Genomic DNA, 21,553 nt, shown 5'->3' with positions numbered 1-21,553 from the left:
TTCCTCCTCTCTCTCTCTGCCTGCCTCTCTGTCTGCTTGAGGTCTCTCTCTGTCAAATAAATAAATAAAATCTTAAAAAAAAAAAGAAACTGAAAAGATGAAAAGAACAAATTAATACAATGTGATGAGTTTCCCTAAAGGTTAATGTATTAAATTTCCCTTTATTCTGAGATTATATCCATGTTATTTAAATAAATTCCCTTGTAATGACATAATGGTCGATGTTTCTCTAAAAGAACTTCTTATTTAGCCAAATATATTTTCTCACTGTAATTCAATTTATAGTTTTATTTTTGGAAATTTCACTATTTTGAGAAATCTAGAAGTTTAGGGACTTGCATGATCATGTTTAATCCTCAAATAATAAGAGGTATATTATATTGTTATTATTATTATCACTTTACAAAAGAGGCAGCAGCCTCACAGAAATTATTTTAATTTTCCAAAGCTTCCAACCAGAAGTGTCAGAACCACAACACAACCCATGTCTGCCTGATTTCAGTGCCCATGCTTCTTACCACTATGTTATTCCTTTGGGTATTAGTTAGGGTTCAATGAGGGAAACAGAAATCATTCTAGGTATGTAAACAGAGGGTATTTAATACAAGCGATGGAAGAAATGATTAGACAAATTAGAAAGGGGAGTCAACCCAGATATCAATATCAAGAATTCCCCACCATCCCTAGGACTAGAGACCCAGAGAGGAGGTGGTGTTCCCAACTGAGAAAAACTATATGGATAGGTCTAGATTTCCTCCAGGGACAGAGTGCTGATTCTCCAGAGATAGGGTCCATGAGGGAGGAACTGCCATTGTTGCCAAAGATGCTACTTGAAGCAGAGAGAGAAAACGGGGGGTAATACCCTGGCTTCTTCCCTCCCTCTGCTCTGCTTCTTTCCTTAGTGCCTCTTATTATTAGGCAAGCCTACTCAGAAACCAGAGAACACAGGGACTAGGAAATGTTCCTTATGAACATAGTCAAAGAAGGGAATGTTGGGAAATGGATATGAGAGCGAACAGATAAATGACCAGTATATTATAGCCTAAATATGTAATAAATTATTTCAGTGTACCTTTTACTATGGCAGTAAGGTCTAGAGATACCAGAAGGGACTTATCAGTATTAACAGTGAGTGTAAGAAAATTTATTTGGCCATAGGAGGGGGATGGGCAGGTTTCCATTTCCAAATGACCTTTAAAGCAGAGAGAGACAAAAGAAATAAAGAGAGAGTTTTGGTCTTAAGGTAACCTTGCCTTTGAGTATTTTAGGTTTTATAAGGGTGGCTAAATTAGAAGTTCTAGGTCATAAGGTGGCAAAGCCCAACTCTATCATTTCTCCCTCTGTCATTATGTCTCCTTTCCTCTTTAGAGGAACAATCACTTTCTCTTTACTCTCTCTCTCCGTCTCTCAGAGATTTGGAGTTGGAAGGACAGTTCCATATTTGTGGAGTAGAATGATGGATTCGGCCATTGCACTTATATAGAGACTAGTCATAAATGGAGACTAGGACCTCCCCCCACCACTCTCCAATTGCCATTTGGAGAAAGAGATTAGTATTTCCCCTGGAGGAGGCTGGGGCTAAGCCGGAGCCATTGAGCTAAATAAACAAAATAGAATTTGGAAATTATAGGACAGGTATTCCAGTTTTAACTTTCCTGGTAGTAGCCATTAGAAAGAGAAACCTCCTGGGGTGCCTGGGTGGCTCAGTTGGTTAAGTGTCTGACTCTTAGTTTTATCTCATATTGGGATCTCAGATCATGAGGTTGAGCCCTACCTTGGACTCCATACTCAATGTGGAGTTTGCTTGAGATTTTCTCTCTCTCCATCTCTGTTTGCACCTCCCCCTGCTCTCTTTTTTTCTCTCTCAAATAAATAAATAAAATCTTGAGAGAGAGAGAGAGAGAGAGAAAGAGAGAGAGACCTCCTTTATAGGTCACATTTCGTAACTTGCTTGAGATCCAAGGTCAAATTTTACTTCTGATGTACTGTTGCAATTGTCTCAAATCCAATTTACATCTGTTTCTGTTTTTACTGATTGCTTTATTCTTTTTAGAATCATCTCATCCCATCACAGGGTGAAGGAAAGAACATTTAGAAACCAGATGTTATATTAGCCATAACCATTATCCTTTATTGGATCCCAAAGAGATTTAATCTCTATCCATAAACAGGTGAGGAAGATACCAGCTTTCAGCTCAGCTTTACACTTTAAAGATGCCTCACTAAGAAAAGGACAAAGCCTCTGCCATCCACCTGTCATTATGACCCAGGAAGGTTCATAATTGGTATGTATAGACCAGTGGTTCATTTCTATCAAACCCAAGCTCTCCTTTATGTAACAAATATTTTATGATATATCCTCTGGTATCCCGAAGAGAAATTTATAGATAATGCTGACATATACAATTTTAATAAAAATCAAAATGATGCCTGAGCTATAATATAAAAGAGAACTAAAATGAAAACAGTTTATAATAAGAAAACATGCATTATAGATAAAAAGGCTCAGACACAACTCTATTAGAACATGTAATGAAGTGGTCAGATGTTTACACGTAGGTGGAGATTCGTGAATGTGACAGTTGCAAGTAGACTGATCTGCTCAGAGAATGGAGAGATTTAAACAGCACAATTAGCATTGTCATCAATGATGTTTTTTTTTAAATTGTGGACAATACTTGGCAAAGTTCCAAGTGAAAAAAAGTACCACCTTCTTCTTAATTTACATGGTAATTGCATTCCTGAAAAATTCCGTTTATATTAAAATCACGCAGAAATACTTTGAGTTTGTAAGTAAATTAGAGTTATAACCTAAGCCTAGGCTATAAATAAGTCGATGACAAATAAGTTTGTTGTATAATAAGTTTGTTGTATAAATAAGTTTGTTGACAAATAAGTTTGTTATCTACATGAGATTTCTGAAACCCTAAACCCTGCCCAATTAAATGCCAATAATGCCTTCCTCAGTTACCATGAATGACAACCCCAAATGTCCCTACACATTTCAAAATGCCGAGTAGGGCTAGCCTTATACCCTTTGGAACTCCTGAAAGTGGGGTAACTAAGCCCTTTTGAAGGGCAGAGATATAAGAACATGGGTCTCATGAAACTGACTCTCCAAATTTACATTTTTAATCTGTAGAAGCCCTGATTCAACCATGTTCCTTCAGACCACACTGGCTTTGACAAACAGGCAAGAGTGACAACACTTGGCAAGCTTCTTCATCATCAGCTTCTAGTTTTACTTATGTAGAAATGGTTTATTTTTAGACTGTAAAGACAAAAGTCATACCTCCTCACTGAGGAATCCTGAGATTGTTTTAACGTCTGATATTACATACACCATGTGAAGGAATGCCAAGAACTGACATTGCAGTGTGAAGGAGCTGAGAAATGGCAGCAGGTAAGGTTGAAAGCCCAGTTAGATACATGGGTTATTGAGCAAAAATGCTTATTGATCTTGATAATATAATATTCATAAATAGTTTATCACTCAAAGGTGCAATTACCTGTATTTCTGCCTGTACCATGTATAAACACATTTTAATAGGAATGTATCTGTCTCTTTCTGGAACTGTCTTTGTGTCTGGATTGGGGCATGAAAGGCAAAGTAGTAAAAACACAGGTTTGATGTCCTTAAACCCAGATTCAAGCCCATCCTGCCTTTCTGTGACCTTTAGCAAATTACATAATGTCTTTGAATCTCCATTTCCTCACCTGTAAAATAGGGTTCATAATAGTGCCTGACTCAGATAATTTTTATAAAGACCAGTAAGATAATAGAGGTAAACCACTTGGCATAGTGACTAACCCCTAGTAAGTACTCAGCAAATATGAATACTATTTTTATTTGTTTTGTTTTGTTTTCCATGGGAAGGGGCAGAGGGAGAAGGAGAGAGGATCTTAAGCAGGCTCCATGTTCAGCATGAAGCCTGACATGGGCTCAGTCTCACAACCTGAGATCATGACCTGAGTCAAAATCAAGAATCACATGTATAACCAACTGAGCCATCTAGTCACCCCAAATTGAATATTATTAATCAGCTGTATTAACCGTTATTGTTGGGGTGGTGATAATTACCACTCATATAGACCTTATTGGAAGGAAAAAATATCATTTTTTAAAAGAGGCTACAATTCGACTTGGATGAAAGAAGGAAGACAGAATTCCTCTTAGGGACAGAATTGCTTTTCTCTTTAGGAAAAATAATCTTTGGGGCATATTCAGTAATAAAAAGTGAGTAATAAAATTGTCACTTCCGTCATGGGTAAATCTGGGTTGGTCAAGATTGCTCTGCAGGAGAACAAAAGAGATTTCCTTGCATGTCCTTATTTATTTTTAGTAAGGGGGAGGGATAGAGGGACAGGGAGAGAGAGAATCTTAAGCAGGCTCCACGTCCAGTGAAGAGCCCCACCGAGCGCTTGATTTCAAAACCCTGAGATCATGCCCTGAGTTGAAACCAAGAGTCAGATGCTTAACTGCCTGAGCCACCCAAGTCACCTAACCCCCATTACTCCCTGCAAGTTCTTTTTAAGGGAGAGGATGGAGAGTTGGATAGGAAGTAATTCCAGGAACAGTTTGCTGAGGGGAGGAAGGAGGCTTACTAAAATGACAAGAGGCACATGAGCAGCCAAAATTCCTCAATGAATTTTAGTTAATGGTGATGTTTGACATTAGCAGCCAATTTTTGTCACGTGCTTAATTGCCTCCCACTTCATCATTCCCAAAACCCTAAGTGAAAGACTGCACCCAATTTAGCCTAGTGTGGCCAAAGGGAGAAAAGTATTGTCTAGGGAGAGAAGCAATGCAGTTAGAAGCTCATGGCCATAGGCAGCAAGATGTTGAGCAGAAATATAGGACAAGGAGGTCTAGAGGATAGGGTTAAGGAGAGCTGCGGTAACTCTGAGGGAGTTACGGGAGTCCTGGTGAGATGCACATGGGAAAATAATGAACTGGTATTGCTAGTCATTCCTTAAAATCAAGTACAAGTCTCCTGAGCCTTTTTTACATTCAGGTAACTTTTCAAATACTTCATGGAAGTTTTAAGAAAAGGAAAATAGGACAAAATACTTTCAAACAAGAAAGTGCTTCTTCCACCCTGTGCTTCTACAAATGCTGTTGTGAGTTTGATATTCAGCAAAGATTTAGCGAGATTTATTGAAATAAAAACTCAGGGCTAAGAGACCACATTCTTATGGAATCTCACAATATGGGTGAATATTGAATGCTACTTGTGTATTATGTGCCCTGTTTGATAGAAAATCTTTTCCCAGACCCTTTGTGTCATGGATTATAACTCACTGTTGGGTTACAGTGAGTGGGGTCAGTTAATTACACCTGCTTTATTGTTAATACATGTATCGTACAATTCATACATCTCTTACATAGTTTGTACAAGCTCTTTGAAACATTTATTTTTAAATATAATCTGTAAATTCTATAAGATATCTCCATTCTGGTGTATGATTAGTTTTATTTTTCTGGGTAAGTTTTCTTGTTTATTTGTTGCAGTGACCTCAATTAATAAAAATGCTACATAACAACAGAATTCTTAAGGAATGACACATTACACCAACATTGTCCAAAAGAACTAGTTAATCAAACATGATTAATTTTAATGTAATTACTAAAGAAAGATATATCATTTTATTATGACGCTCTAGCCATACATTTTTCCAAATATGCTTACTTAACAGTAAATGTAAGATAATGATTCAGTTAGTTACAGTTTTAGAAGTCATTAGGATTGATATTCCTCTGCCATAAATGAATAATGATTTCAAATACAGAATTAATTTAATAAAAAATATGCTTTTGAACTAAGACAGATAACGAATGACCAATCATTATTTTCTGGTTTCAAAGTAGCAGGGAAAGATTCAGTGTCTGTAAGTATTTATCACACTTGGCCTTTAAGTGTGATAAAACCATATGAAGCAAAACACATGTTGTAATCCCAGTTCTCATTGTTCATTAACTCTTAGTAACAGGAGATCTAACATGGTGTTTGGGGCCTTTATGTAAACTGAATATAAGCTGCATGGTGTTTGAAAGTTTTTAATTTTTTGAATAGACATTTTAATGATACACAGACACAGATAAGAGATGTGAGTAGACAGTTCAAGGTTTCAGAGTCCCTCCTGCAGTGTGTTTAGCAGCAGGTACAAGATAAATATCCAAACAAAATCAGATTAAGGGATTAACAGAAGTGCTTTTGCTCTGGGTAGGTAAATGGGGCCAGTGGGTGACTTGGAAGGGATTTTTGAGTTTTTTTATTTTTCCTATTTTTACATCAGTCCATTTTGGCCAAAAGAAAATGAATAATATTTACCTTTAGGATGCAGTAGGCCTGGGCAATTAAATAAAAGGCAGATTCTAAGGCTTGCAAAAGGTCATTCTGAAGGTTCAGGTGATTCAATAGGGATTAAGTATGGGAAACTTTCTCCATCTAAACTCCCATTTCAACTGGGCAATAACATTTGGACTTTTGTGATCCTCTTTTAAAGTTAACAATTTTTTTTTTTTCTTCAGACCCTACCAATGACAGCTGAAGAATGGGGAGAAAGAGGGACCATGTTTAAGATCAATGTGTCATCATAAATTAGGAGGGAACATGTGAAATATATATATTTTAAAGAGATCCCTTTAATTCCAGGGTTTAAGTTTGGTCACCCTTCCTTAAAATTTTGAGGCAAATACTAAATGAATAAGCACTTGGAGGAATAGAGACAGTTTCAAAAACTCCCTGGGCTTCTGTCTTATATATGAGAGGTTTCCCCAAAAAAGTGTTGCTCTAGATAGGACTTGGTTATTTCAATTGGTATCTTTATCCTGTACCATATGCATTTTAAAGTTTTAGACAGTCCTCTCATCCCTCGCTTTTTTTTAAATAGAAATCACATAAATATCTATGTATCAGTTTCTAACACCTAATAGGAAAGTCTTTTAGAATATTAAAATAGCAATAAGCAAATATGTACTATAGGATTAAACACTAGCATTGAAACAAACCAAAAACAAAGAATCAACAAAATTTTCCTCTTGTTTTTAGCTCCCTCATATTCTGAACTTCACGATCATTGCAAGAGAGGGGCATAAAGAACCACAATTCTTCTATTAAAAATTTTTAAAATGAATGATACCATAATGATGGATAAATCAGATTCATCTTTTGAAAACATTGATGGGAAAGCCCAGGTGATTCGAATGAGATTGCTCTTTTTTATGAAGAGAGCCAAACATGATTTGTCTCTAATAAATTAGTACACTCTTTAAAGATTAAAAATAGGAAAAACATTTTAAATAGTCTGATTATAGCTTCAACAAGTCAAACATACACTTCTATCTAGCCTATAGTTTTAAAGAGTCTATGTGGGTTTAACTTATCATCCCTCGTTCCAATATAAAAAAAGAAGAAAGAACCAAGTCATTTTTGAACATTAAGATATTCATAAAGACTGTATAAAGTAAAAAACAGAAAAAAAACCCAAAACAAAAATAAGAACAAAAAATCTTCACAGATTGTTAGCCATCTCTTTCAACGATTTCTCATAAATTCTTCTCTTTCCTTATCAGTAGATAACCCCCATCTCATAAGGAAATACTTTCCAACACTTCCCAATGAGATCAGTGATTGCTTTTTATGAGAGCTACTGCTCTGAGATGTTTAGTTGAAGGGAGAGTATTGTCTATAAACCAGTAAATGCCAAAGAATGACTTAAGGGGGATGTGGCAGAAGCTATTTTTAGCAGATTTAATCTATGCATTGTTTCTCTTTGTTTTTATTTTCTCCATTGCTGAATTATCTGTTTTAGAGCAGAGAGCACAAAAATCAATAAGTAACTTTATCATGTTTTGTTCTGCCGTTTGCCTATAAGGTCCTTTCTTTTTTCCCCTATGTATACTCCATGCTCTTGATTGAGGTGTTCAGATTGGATAACATATTGCTAATTTTGCTGAGTTTGAGAGCCAGCAGAATAACAGAGCCTTCTGACTTTACAAAAATTCCATTTTCTGTCCCTACACCCCCAAACTCACAATTTGGTGAACAGTACTCTACTTGTGAGTGATAAAAAGTTGAAAGGTGGTGGTAACTAGACCTCATGCTATTTTATTAAGCCATCTATCTATAGAATTGTTGTTTTCATACTTTAAAAAAATATGTCTATGCTTTCTTTTTTTCTTTTATTTTCTTTTTTTTCTTTTTTTTTTCTTTTTTTTTTAGTCAAGTACTTTCTTAAAGAAACAATAGCACCACAGTGGCATAGCTGGCCAAACAATAAATGGGAAAGCAAGATGTGCTACATCTTTCATTTAAGAAGTCTTCCAAGTGCATAAACTAGTAACAGAAACCCTGGAGCCACAGTGCATGTGATGGTTTCATCTACGCAAACATTGACATTCCAAGAAGGGGATGGATTCTCAAGGGAGGCCAGGCTTTTTTTTTTTTTTTTTTTCCTAGTAAGTTTTTTCAGGGAAGTGATTTCTTCTTGGTATTCCATTGCTCTCTCAAATTGAATGTGTGTGTGCACGTGCTTGTGCATGTGGTGGTTGTGTGTGGGGATGTTGCAAGTTTTTATTTCTAGAAGAATGGATTCTGATGGAAGGATACATTTACTTTTTCAGTGGAGCCTCCTCACCTTAAAATGTTCAAAAGATACTGTGATGTTCTTTGGGGAACTGGGAACCAAAATTTGATCTAGGCATTCAGTTTTGTCAGTTAAATTAGAACTAAGCCTGTAAGCTGAAAGCTCATTCTCACTGATATTTACAGCTTTTTCATAAAGCTTTTGAAATTGCCTCATTTGAAAAATCCAAAGCAAAGATTATAAAAGTTTTGAGATATGAAATTTTAGGTGCTCCTTTCTATCGGTCCCGGGTCATTCCACTGTAGTGTGTAGATCAACTGACTTCTGAAGTTTTACATTGATCTGTCTTCGAGTTTTAGTGCATTTAAAAATTAGATAGTGAGTTAGTATAATTAGTTAATTTTTATTCATTGATTTATAATACAGTTGGACAGGATTATGTGTCAGAAAAAATTAAAAATAATATAGTTTTGTATATTTAAGCTTTCCTCCCTAGGGTAATTTTGGCTGTGAATAGAATTATTAAATGAATCAAATAAGTCATAGATATTCTTAGAATTACTATATCCAGCTGTGTCTGGAAACCCATAGGTCTGCAGAGGATTGCATGTAAAGTGTTGCTGGGAGACAGTATACACGAAGAACAAGAAATAAAAAGCAGAATGACTGTCATTTTGGAAAGGGAGGTCCTGCGTCTAAATCCACAGAACACAACGGTCTGAAAACAGATAAAGGGCAAAATGACTTCCTGTTTCTTTTACATTTGTGCGTAGTGATTACATTGCTCAGCGTGCCAGAGGTGCTCAATTCAAGTAATGCTGAGGATCTGAGGGTTTAAGCACTTACTGGCTGAGCAGGGGGACCCACCACATAGGGCTTCTTTTTGCATATGCTTGAAGATCCAGGAAGTCTTAGACTTTTTCTGGTTTCTGAACCTTGAGGTGAACCAGTGGGATGAAAACTAAAGATGTTATTTTTGTTTTCCATGCACAATTTCCAAGAATAAAGAAATACAATTTGCATGAAGTAATCAGGCCTGGTTGCTTTTCACTAAAATGTTTGAAGGCAGATAAAAAGACGTGAATGATGGATGATTCATTGTTGTAATAAGAAAATCTTAGTATGTAGATGGGAAACATTTTCTAGGTCACCATGGGCCTGTCCTCACTGTTGGATTTTCCTGATATCAATTTTCAGTTAAATGGATAAGATGCATCTGCAGAGGGCCAGGGGTCACTCTGGTAAGCAGACATAAGGGAAAATTTCTAGTTCTAAAGGAAAGTTTTGCCTCTCAGTTAGCAACTCTTAGAGTCAAATATATTTTAACAAAAATTTTAAAAAAATGTATATGTAAATATAGCTAAGGGTGAGAGCAAAACTTATTAAAGAAAGTGATTTTGTGATTATTTAGAATTAGATATTATTTCAATATTTGAAATCTTGGGCCATTTCTTTTAGATTGCTCAAAGAGAATTTGGGAAAGAGAAAGAGAACTATATTGTTCAAAATGAATAAAGTATCATTTATAATATTACAAGAAGTATTACTAGGTTACTAGTAACTGCCTGGAAGGGTCAGTGAGTGCTAACAGATGGCACAGTCACTCTTTCATTGGTGGAAATCTTTTTTTTTTTTTTTTTTTCCTTTTTCTCCTTTTCATTTTTTTCTTTGCACTTTGTATTCACAAATCCAAGTGCAGAATTCAGAGCAAATTGTAAATCAGATATTTCTTACTCATTTTGAAAGGGTTTTGAAAGAGATGGAGCTGGCAGCTTTTAACTAGGATAGTTGAATAGTTAGTAGGATAGCTACATTGACAAGAATTAGCATGTCAGGAACATTTGGCTGATCAGTTTCCTAGCTATGCCATGAATGGGTTGTTTCTATAATTCTTTGCAACCCAGAAACTGAAGGGCTCTGCCCTTGTGCCCTTCTAGCAATCCAGGATAAAATCTGGAGCTTTATCTTTGTAATCTTCATACCACCCCTGTGAGGTAGGTAGATGGCGTTTTGCCCCCATTTTGTAGATGAGGAAACTGAGGCACAGAGAGGTGAAGTGACTTGCCCAAAGTCACACAGTGGTGAGTCTGTGACAGAGTCAGCAGATGTTTGTTCCTTCAGTGAGAAATAAAAGCCAGAACTATTAAATTCCTAGCCTTCTGCTTCTTCCACTCCTCTCTGGACTCCCCAATCAAATTTGCATTAGCAGACTTTGTGTCTTAAGTTTTTTCTTGGAAGGCATCATTGGGGGAACTTTGCCTTCTTTCCCAAATGGATGGATTTTTAGGACCCTTCCCCTTTGTGTCATCTTCGGCTCCAGGCTTCTTTTGTTTTGCTTTCACCTTTTACCGTTTTGGCCAGACTCTTTCGTATAACAAACTACAAAATAGCACCATTGTACTAAAAAACAGAGTTTTACATACTGTTTGTGATATATCCTGTATTCTTGATATGCTAAATTTACATAGTGCTCTATATGGAAAAAATAAAAAGAGAAAAGTTACTAATCACGTTGCACACTAACTCATCATTTGAAAGAACTGTTGAGAGTTTGAGACTTTCTATGCTTAAAACATATGCCTAAAAATGATTGGCCTCAAAATTGCAACTACTTGCATTTTTTTTTTTTAGCAAGATGTGGAAAAATAAAGCTTTGTGTCTAAAATAAATGCATCCAACTTATATTTGGTACAGATGCCACAGATGGAATTTTTTGGGTTAAAATCTTTTGGGTGTGCTACTTGACAGCTTGTTGTTGCTCTTGAGGAGGCCAAATTTGGCAAATATAAAGATGATGAAGTGGAGGGTAGAGATAAACAAACAAGATTACCAGACACTGTAAAACAAATGGCCTGTGTTGCGTAGTAAGAAGTGCAAATTAAAAAAATAAAGAAAAAGAAAAGAATAAACCACTTTGACAAGACTGCTGAATGAATAGCTCCAGCAGCCAAGACTCAGAAACAAATTTAGTGCAACTGGATCTATACAACGCTCATGCATTTGTGGCTCTTGAGAGGCAGGGACTAAGATATATTTATATATATATTTTTCTCTATAGAACATTATTGATAAAGGATCAACAGCAATCTACCAACTCCAGGACCATTGCTGCAAGGTGCAAAGCTTTTAACAATCACTCCTAAAGACAATGCTGGAATGTTTACTTGCGTATTTCATTGGGGGGGAATGCCCATCTTTTGAAATGTTATCAAACTTATTTTTTTGGTAGGTCTTCTGGTGTTTATCAGGTAACTCCTACAGAGCAAATGATCCTGCCGGTGGCATGTCATTCTTCACAAAACAGGATGGTCTTCCTACATTCTGTAGTTCTTGTTTCCTGCACTCCCTCTGCTTGCGTTCTTCAAATGTACTTCCTAAAAATAAGGGAGAAAAAGTGACATTAACTGGATGAAGTTTCATGTGCCCTCCCCATCCATTTCTAACACTGGGTCTCAACCTTTCATAGTTGATGCCTCATCAGTCAATCTCACAGAGAGCTTGGGCCAGTTTTTTGTTTGTTTGTTTGTTTGTTTGTTTGTTTTCTAAGAAAGACATATGTAAATAGGCCTTTAGTTTTCAGTTTAGTGAAAGTTAGGCTACTTTTATGTGCCCTGGTTTGTCGTGGGGACTAGAGATTGCCTTATAACCACACAGAAGTGTGTTTTTATTCACCCGCCGCTATCACAGATTTGTTGACCAGAAGGAGACTCTGAAAAATCCAGAATTCTGGCCTGTGGCATCTTTTCCTACTAAGAGGGGAAAAAAAACCCCCACAACACATTCTGGGATCATCCTCTGTTGTTTTAGTGCATTTTGGGGGGTTTAATTTTTGTAAAAAGGAGACATTTTTCATTTTTTTCTTTTCTTCCTATGGAGAGAGGGAGAGTTTTAGAAGTAAAAGATTGGGATGTTTTATAATTGACTTAGAATCTGTAAATCACAGATATACTGAGCTGGGTTCAAATTCTGACTCATTCAGTTTTAGTTACGTGAACTTGTGCAAATGGCAATCTCTTGTGTCTCAATTTCATCTATTAACTAGCATAATAATAGTTCCTACCTTATAGGATTAAGAATTAAAGAATTAGTACACCAAAAGATTTATAATGGGTTTGGCACATGGTAAGCACTACATAAGTATTAACAATTTATTTTTATTATTATTAATATTATTAAGTCATTATTATTATTATTTCATCTTCATTAGAAACCATTCCTGGACTAGAAACTCTAGGTTCCTTGTTTTGGTGCTACCATTCATTTATCTGCAAGCAATGCTGTTACCATCCAAGGAATATTGAGTTTTGCTTAGAATAGAAGCCCTATATATTAGAGACCCATCTCTGTCTCTTCACTATTTACATCCCTGTGTCTAAAACAAAGCCTGGAATATTGCAGTTGCTCAATAAATAGCTATAGAATGAATCAAATGACTATAATGACTATCTAATAATGTCCTTATACTTTTCCTATAGTTATTATTTTATACTTGAATATATTTAAATAGAAAAGTGTATTTATACAAATAAGAAGATATGGATTAAATACAGGAGGAAATGGTATCTGTATGCATGAACATAAGGTGCCTTTTCTCTTGGTTTTACCTCTAGCCAGGAGGCCCTTAGTGGAGGACACAATGAATCATTATTGGTACAGAATGAAGTTCAAGAATCCCCAATATTGCTTTCTCCCAGAACATGTTTTCATCATGACCAAAAACAATGGTTTTCACTATGGTGTCTGTAATCTCCAAATTATTCCTTCTGGCTGAGGTAATGACCTCTCAACCCAATCATTCTTAGGAACTTATAGGTCATTGTAAGGGACTTTGGAAAATGTTCAGACCTGAGCCTGCAGGGTGTGAGAAGCTGGGACAGAATCAACTATGGTCCTTGGAAATAATACCTACTGGCGGAGGCCCATTGGGATTTGGTAATATTTCTTACATGTATTTTTCAGCTCTGCGTGGAATGTTGGAATTATCATCAAGTTCTTCAAATAAGCTAGTTAGCATTTTATAAGTTGATGGTCAATATCCTGTACTGACTAAATAGAAAGAAGATAGTGTTGCTGTGTAAATATGTTTATTAAAGTAACTAACTCAGTGGCCATTGAAAACTTGTGGGAAGAAGTTTGGCATTTGTATAGGATAGCTTGAAATGCATCTGTTTAAAATATTGGCACTCTTCCTCCCAGATATCATACAATTTTACCAAGTCCACTTAACATGCATTTGTAACTATATAAAGCATTCCTGTTAAGCTACTGGTAAATTTACATTCCTAATCTTACATGTTATTCTGCATTCTTAAAGGAGTTCTCCTGAAAAATGGAAGAAAAAAAAATGGAGCTACAGATCTGGATCACTATTGTCTCAAACTCCTTGAAACTTTTCTGTTTAGTATGCAATGGACCCTGCAGATGGTATTTGGCTCATCAAAACCCCCAAATGGTCATTATTATGGATACCACCTCTCTACAAAACTACTAATCAAATTAAATAACAGATCTAAAAATATGCAAATTTGATTTTGCTCTGTTTTCTCTTTCACATCCATACCAGCTTAGAAAAAGAAGTTTTTAAGTATCTGGATAATGAGCACACTAAGAGAAATGCTCAAGAATGAAATAGTAACAAATTAAAAAATGATTAATCTTTAATCTCCAGTCTAAATATATAAACATCGAAACTAAACTGTTTAGTCTCCAGTTTAAACATCCAGAGATGTTTAAACCCCAGATTTACAGAAGAAAAAGTTCAGGTATCTTCTTTATTTCTGTCCCTCTTCAAGTTCATGAGGGCTGTAGCAAAAAGAATTGATGTTAGATTGGTCAACCATAAGGATCTTATCCTTTCCCCCAACAGATTCTTCTTTTCTCTCAAAGCAGAGGTGAAGTGTCAGTCTGAGCACAGGGATCCTCTGGCGTATTTCTTCTGAGTCTGTTTCGGCCTTGCAGCAAAGCCATGGGCAGAAACTCACTTGAGTGGAGCAGACACTGCTCCAAGTAGCATGGTTCCCATGCACACACGCATAAGGTGGAGGCTGTTCAAACCCAGCTGGGATGTTGTCTGGTTTGCATTTGGCTCCCTTCCCAGGCTCTCACATGTGACTTCTTTGTTGCAGACAATGACAGTGACAAAACAAAAGCACTCAGAGATTTGGTCCCAGTCGCATCTGTTGCTTTGCTCATTGTCTTAATTTAATTACGCTGGCCACCCTTGACAATGGGCAGCAAGTGGAGGCATGTTAGAAGTAGCCTGAGCTGGCACCCACCTTCAATGCACTTCTTGAGGGTTATGAAACTGTCCCACATTCAGCCAAGCAAAAACTTTTCACTTCAACAGCTTGTCCAAGACAAACAAACCAGCTGAAACTGTTTCTAGTATGCAACTAGGCAGATTTTTGAAAGGAAAACAGTAGTGAGTAAATACTGTTTCCTATTGACACCAGGGAAGGTAAGATTATTTAAAAAAAAATGTTGGTCCTCTAGCTCACTCAGGTTGATTGAGAAAATTTATCACCCTGAAGGAAACGTTAACCAACTCATCAGGGAAAAAGTTTTGGAACATCTTAATTTGTGATATACATTATAATACATTGTGTACCATACTCAGATATTTAGGAAGCTGGAAAATGCCCTGAGATATTACATGACATTCACATTCTCCTATTGTCTTTTGGCTCTTATCTTAGCTCCTGGCTTTACAAAGGAAAGCAATCCACAAACTTTTTGATTAAAAAGATCACTGAGAGCTAATAACAATGACAGTAACACAATAACTTGATTAACATTTGCAGACACCCTGTAGTTTATACAGTAATCACCAGTAACATGATATTGGCATCAGTCTTATTTATAACTTAAGGCATGCTAAGATTTGGTGACTTGCTTGAGGTCACATAAGAACAAACTGATAGACCTAGGACTAATAATTAGACAACTTATTATTTTAATAAGATAGTTCTATCTCTCAGGGCTGAGCACTATATTATATATGCTAATTGCACATATTTTTCTTATTTAATTCTCCTAGTTCTCTTGCAGATGGATACTATGTCTTGCTCATTTTACCTTTAAGGAATCTGAAGCTTAGAAAAACTAAACAGCCAATTTTTTTCTGATTCTGGAACTTACCAGTTAGCCGTTCTACCATATTGTTTCCCCGAAAGATAAAACATTATCGGGTGCTTCAAGATCCAAATATCTTTCCAACAATAATAATAATTAACAGTGTTATAAGCTTCCCATGATCCTAGATGTGGTATATTCTTGTTTAGAGGGTAAGGCAAGACTCTAAATTATGGAGGGGTACCATTCCTTACCACAAGAGTGAGCTAGGACCCATTTATATTATTATTGATAGGAATCTAGTAGCACACTATTCATTTAGCAAAAGCTAACCCTGTGGATATTATAAGCCCTTCTTTTTGCCCCACCTATCTTTATGAGATTTTGCCTGAGAAATAGCATCTAAAAGAAGGATGATAATAGTCTCTTTAAATTTCAGAGAGGAAGCAATGACATTTTCAATAGACTGTGTTTCCATCTCAACTACTCCAAACAAGTAAGTATTATATGACATAAAGTCTAATAAAAGCCTGGCACCCTGTGAGAAATGCTAGGAAAATATTGTCCAGCATGGAATATTAGCAGCCTATTGTATAGCATAAAGTCCTAACTCAGCATTGACCTTCTCCTAAAAAGGGCAAAATGACGAGGGGGATGAGTAATTAACATATATAATACAGTGGGTGTACTTTAGCTATTTTGCTGGTTTGGTCTGGAGACACGTGACATTGTGGAGGACAATTTATATGTTTCAGTATCAACTTTGATTATCTCTTTACTTCAGGGAATCACAAGTTCCAATTCCAGGAGAGTTGGGTCAGACTTTCATCTCTGGGAGCCAAGAGAGTAAGTGTCATAAGAACAACTTGGTGCTTTGGGATGTGACTTTTAAAACCAAAGGACAAATGTGCACATTTCAAGAGACTTGTGGGATATCCCTGGTGGGATAGTTGCCTCTTCAACAAAGTAAAAGTTATATAGACTGAATGTAATGTCGTTCTGCTTAGACTCTTTTTTTTTTTTCCTTTTTTTTTTTCTGGAAATTACCTCATCCTACCTTTTCTCTGGTTATGGTGGGAATGGCCATTTTTTCCCAATAAGACCCCTTTCTCTGGCCATGGTGAATGGCCCAGAGCTGGCATCTTCTCTAATGCCAAGACTGAGTATGGTGGGGATATAAGGTAGACCCATTCCTGGGAAACATAAGATTTCTTCTATTGCCAAACTTTTGATTCAGGGTCTACCCAGTGGCTTTTCTGAGTGTTTCCTTAGACTGTACAGTAGTCCAAGACACTTCACCCAACATTATCTCTGCCTGCCCTTCTCCTTCACTTGCGGTCAGACTTACATTGTGTTCTGATGGCTTGCCCAGACTTTCCATTTCCTCCCCTCTTTCACATGGTTATTTCCCCTAATAATATCCTACTCATTTAACCCTATCTCATCTGTTTCCCCAAAGACCTGGACTTACATACCTAGTTTGGATCCTACCTCCCCACACAGGAATTAAGGACCTTAAGAATCATTACATTGTTCTCTCCTCTGTTTCCTCTTCTGTAAAATGAAAGGGTTGGATCAGAGCACCCACCTCATAATGTTATTATGAGTGCAGGTGATCTCCCTTACATGTTTACCTGGCATAACTGCATGCGAGAGAGCCTACTCTTTCAAGAGCCCTTGATTTTGATCCATTCTGTGAAGTTATTTATTAGCAACACCAGTTTGCTCAGGCTTCGGTGCTATCAGAGTCCACTCTGCCTCTATCTTTGTTAAAACACCCGATGTGTTGTAGAGTAAATTGTATGTTTGTTTCCCCACTGAAAAGTAAGCACCTTGAGGGCAGGTAACATGTTTCCTTCAGCTCTATATCCTCCCCAGAGGCACGGTGCTTTGAACAAACATAGCAAACCCGAAAAGCTGGCTAAATTGTTTTAATCTTTCTAGAGAAGTAGTAGAATAGAGTTTAAATAGCAACCCTTGCATGGCTTCCTACTTCCAGCTATGCTCTTTATGGAGACAAATAGCACAGAGCCCCCTCCTATTTTGGGACTTACAGTTGGTGGGTTATGGTACAAGACGTATCAGTAAAAAAATGCAGAAAAGAGAGTGCAGTGCATGGTTAACACGCTGGAGTCCATCTTGAGTTTAGATTCTGGTCTGGCCATTAGTTAGAGCAAGACCTTGGTAAGACATTCAGCTGTACTTAGCCCAAGTTTTTAAATCTCTACAATGGGGATAATTTTAATATTTACCCTATATACTAATGATGAAGATTAACTGAAATAATTAACTGTAATCCTAACACAGGCATGTGCTTAATAAATACCAGCTATTCTTACTGCCCACTGACCTTTTATAGTTACTGGTATCAAAGCACATCCCATAGGAGGGTGCTGCCTTTCCCTGGCTGAAGAAAGGGAACCTATTTACTGAGCGCTCAGGGCTCCCTTGAATGCTGGGATACCAGATGTATACTTCTTTTTTCTAGAGACTGGTGCATCCCTAGGAATCCCTAGGATTTAGGGAATTTATATTTGTCCCATAATTATTCATGGATTATCCAGATTTAGAAACTTTCTTACTCTTCAGAGGATACCACCTGACTCTACTTCAAAAATTTCTGTGATGTAAGAAATCACTACCAAAATTGTTTAAAAGCCTGGAAAAAAAAAGAAAGGGAAAAAAAAAAGTGCTGAAGGGTATTTTCCCTTGTGGGCAAGAGGTATTTATGTTGCCTTTAATAGTCTTGAAGGATGTTGTAAAACACTTCAGGGTTCAGACTGCTTAGACTGTTGATTTTATGGGCAGCTTGTTTAGTTAGCTGTTTGTGTTTGTGTTACATTTTTAAATTAAAAAAAAAAAAAGTTTAAGCACACTATCTTCCCCAGAGGGAGTTGATTTTGGAATTGCTGAAAGGTTCAAATGTCATGGTATTTTAAAAGTGAAACACCACATTCTAGCAATTTCACTGATATGTGCTAAAGTTTCAGCACATTTTTACCTAAAAACTAGATTTGACTATTTTTTTTTTCTCAAGCCTCCAAAATGCCATACATCTGACATATAACTTACACTGGGATATTTAAAGTAGTGTATGAAGTGATTTATATTGCTATGTTCTGAGGAGATGTGAGGCCCAGGGTTGTACCTTTTGGTGTCATTTCAACGCCATAGTGATGAGTTCACAGGATTAGTAGGAAAGGGTGTTGCCTTCCTCCATTCATTCTTTGTGTGTGTGACACATCTGGGCAGAACACTCAAATTCTGTGTTCTAAATTTTCCTCCTCACTGAATTGAGAGAAATTTTGGAAGTTTGGAAGACTTGTCTGAACTTTTAGGATGAACAAAATAACACTATGACAAGTTAAAGTGATTTGCATCTGTTTGAGGTTGATGGGAGCCTTTCAGCATATAAAAGTAAACATGCATGGTGCCAGGGGAACTTTTCCAAGACAGAAAATGGCATAAGAACAATTCATGCATGTATATAGTTTTTAAGAAATCAAAATTGCTTCATTTCACTTCTGTCTCTATCCTAATATTCATTTGAAGAAGGAAATAAATGTCATTATTTACAGAAAGACAGACCAGAACATCCAACAGTGGCCTAAGTCAACCAATATTGACAAAGTGACAGTAATAATGCTATATATTTATTAATTCATTTATGCTTTCCTTATTTTCTAGTCCTACAATGCCTCCTGGAACTATTCAAACATGCTACACTCACACCATGGCATAAATATTGCATAGTCCCAAGTCTACAACAGTCAACAGAAATCCTTACCCAACCCTCAACCTGCACCTAATCTTGCACCTAATCATTTGAAATTTTTGTCTTGTCATAATTGTTATTTATAGCTGTGAAAAGAGCACATTGTATTTTCGCAGATGGCAGGGGTCTTTGAGTTGGTCTTTGATTACTTGACTTCCTGGATCTGGCCAGACAGAAAGCCCCATATAAACATTTATATATTTTACACAGAATTTTATAAAACATTTTGGCATAAGAATCTCATCTTAGAAGAATGGGCCACTTGGTCAGTTTGGGTTTGATGTTAAATTTCTTGGTCTCTCAGTTGAAACTTTGGGGTTATTTTACCAGATAGAAGAATTGCCATCATGCTTAGTCTTTCATAGGTCTTGCTTTTAACATCCCACCTTCCTATAGAAATTCTGACCTTACTAATTAGAAAAGCCATGTAGGATGGTATAAATCATTACCACTTTCTTTCCAGAGAGACAGTGATACATGCCTACTCAAATAAATGTATGTAACTTCATATGATCCAATGGGAACAGAAGTGTATGTATGCCAGGGTGAATTGAGGAAGTTAGAAGTTTACGGTTATGGAAGGGGAAAGTGGTACAAAAAGCATTGGATTGTTTTTTCCAATATCCCCAATCTCTAATAGAAGTAGGGGCAGGGGATGCTGGAATGCAGGCTGGATGCACTGAGGCTATGATTGTGCTGGGTCAAGAATGAGACCTCAGAATTTCTAAAGTTCCAAATTGGTTCCATGTGAAAGTTTCTGTTTTCTGATCTATGGAGCCATTCTCTCTCTCTGTAGATCAGATTGGAAGTAGTTGAAAAACATGGACCTTTAGAATATACAATAGAAAGAAAAGTGACTACTTTCTGCCCCTTCAACAATGTTCCCATTATTTCCTGAATAATATTTAATTTAGGACTAAACCTGGGCCTTTGAGAAGATAAAGGAATAATGTGATTTCTCCTGAATGATGAGTAGTTTTCACATAAGAATTTGCCTTCTCTGAAAGAAAAGCCAAGATTCTGTATTTACCTATAATTTTGGAAAGTGATTCACTCCAAATCCCTAGTGGTTGCAACAATGCTATAACACAAAACTATATAAACACACATAAACACACATATACACATGAAGAAAGTAGAGAAAAGAATCCATTTCTCCTCAAAACTATTTTCTGTAGTTAATTATAGATTGTAAATTACCAGCAAGGACATTTAGAATTAAAATTAGTTGGATGCATTCTTTTTTCTATCAAACTTCCACTTTTCAAAAGAGTTAGTTTCCTGACCAATGGGTCTTAAGACTATAACCATATTAGCTAATAAAATAGAGATAAGAATTTTCCAAATGTTTTCTAGCTCTTGTTGCTTATCTAACAATATTCCATCAGATCTGTAACTGAGCTTCTAGTATATGGTGAGGACTTTCTTGGCTGTTCACTAGAAGTACCAGGTATGGACTTATGGGTCCATTGTCCTACATCTTGCATAATTTCCCTGTTATTCTCAATTTCTATTTCCCTCTTTTTGAGTTTAAACACAAGTCAGTATTTCTAAATAATCTCTTTTGGTTGCTGGATAAAAGTGAGGTAGCACTAACGGCATTAAAGAGTCCCATCAAAGATGAACTCCAAACATGTGGACATCAGGGACAGGTGCTCAAATTTCAGTTAGCACCCTAAGGATGGAGAAGCTGTTTTTGACCTGGAAGTTTAGTGGCCACTGAAGAACATTTGTTAACTTCACCTGCTCCTTCTTTAAAAGTGAAGTTATCTTGCTTAGGTCAATAAATACTGTCACTGATTTTCATAGCAGTTAGTAGCTGGGCTTTTAATCATTTTGATGAGCATATAACCTGAGGAATTCTTCACTGAAAGAAAAGCCAAGAAATTGTATTTACCAAAAATTTTGGGAAACGATTCACCCCAAATCTCTATCCTCATAAAAGGGCATCCTGATTTGTCTAAAACAATTTATCTTCTTATTGCTACCAAAGGTGTCCACCACTTTACCTTCAAACTATCAAATTTACCCTTGGATTAAAAGTCCGCTCCCTGTTACCTATTAAATAATGAAAAAGACTTATTCCCTTCACACAGACAAGTAAGAGAATAGACCTCA

The 21,553-nt window shown here is 36.5% G+C and overlaps 1 protein-coding gene and 1 long non-coding RNA gene across 12 annotated transcripts in view; one reads left to right on the top strand and one right to left on the bottom strand.

The window, feature by feature from the left end:
• LOC309868939 overlaps positions 1–21,553 on the top strand; it is a 168,760-nt gene that overhangs the window by 114,603 nt on the left and 32,604 nt on the right. For 4 of the 8 annotated variants that reach the window (XR_014313889.1, XR_014313890.1, XR_014313891.1 and 1 more), the window contains 3 exons: positions 2,172–2,285; positions 16,100–16,156; positions 16,445–16,652. This is a non-coding gene — a long non-coding RNA (uncharacterized lncRNA). Of the gene's footprint in view, positions 1–2,171; positions 2,286–3,145; positions 5,972–13,903; positions 14,091–16,099; positions 16,157–16,444; positions 16,653–21,553 lie in introns of those variants that run through there. The other 4 variants (XR_014313888.1, XR_014313894.1, XR_014313893.1 and 1 more) reach the window with 4 other exon arrangements.
• The window catches only part of IGF1 (insulin like growth factor 1), a 78,253-nt gene continuing 62,295 nt past the window's right edge, over positions 5,596–21,553 (bottom strand). For all 4 annotated transcript variants that reach the window (XM_082739137.1, XM_082739139.1, XM_082739135.1 and 1 more), the window contains one exon: positions 5,596–11,963. In XM_082739137.1, the coding sequence (XP_082595263.1) occupies positions 11,845–11,963 (119 nt within the window). In that variant the 3' untranslated portion in view covers positions 5,596–11,844. The remainder of the gene's footprint in view (positions 11,964–21,553) is intronic.

Source organism: Mustela nivalis (genome assembly GCF_964662115.1).
Source record: "Mustela nivalis genome assembly, chromosome: 7".
Classification (NCBI taxonomy): domain Eukaryota; kingdom Metazoa; phylum Chordata; class Mammalia; order Carnivora; family Mustelidae; genus Mustela; species Mustela nivalis.
The sequence above is the reverse complement of the archived record's forward strand: the minus strand, read 5'-3'. Positions and strand labels throughout refer to the sequence as shown.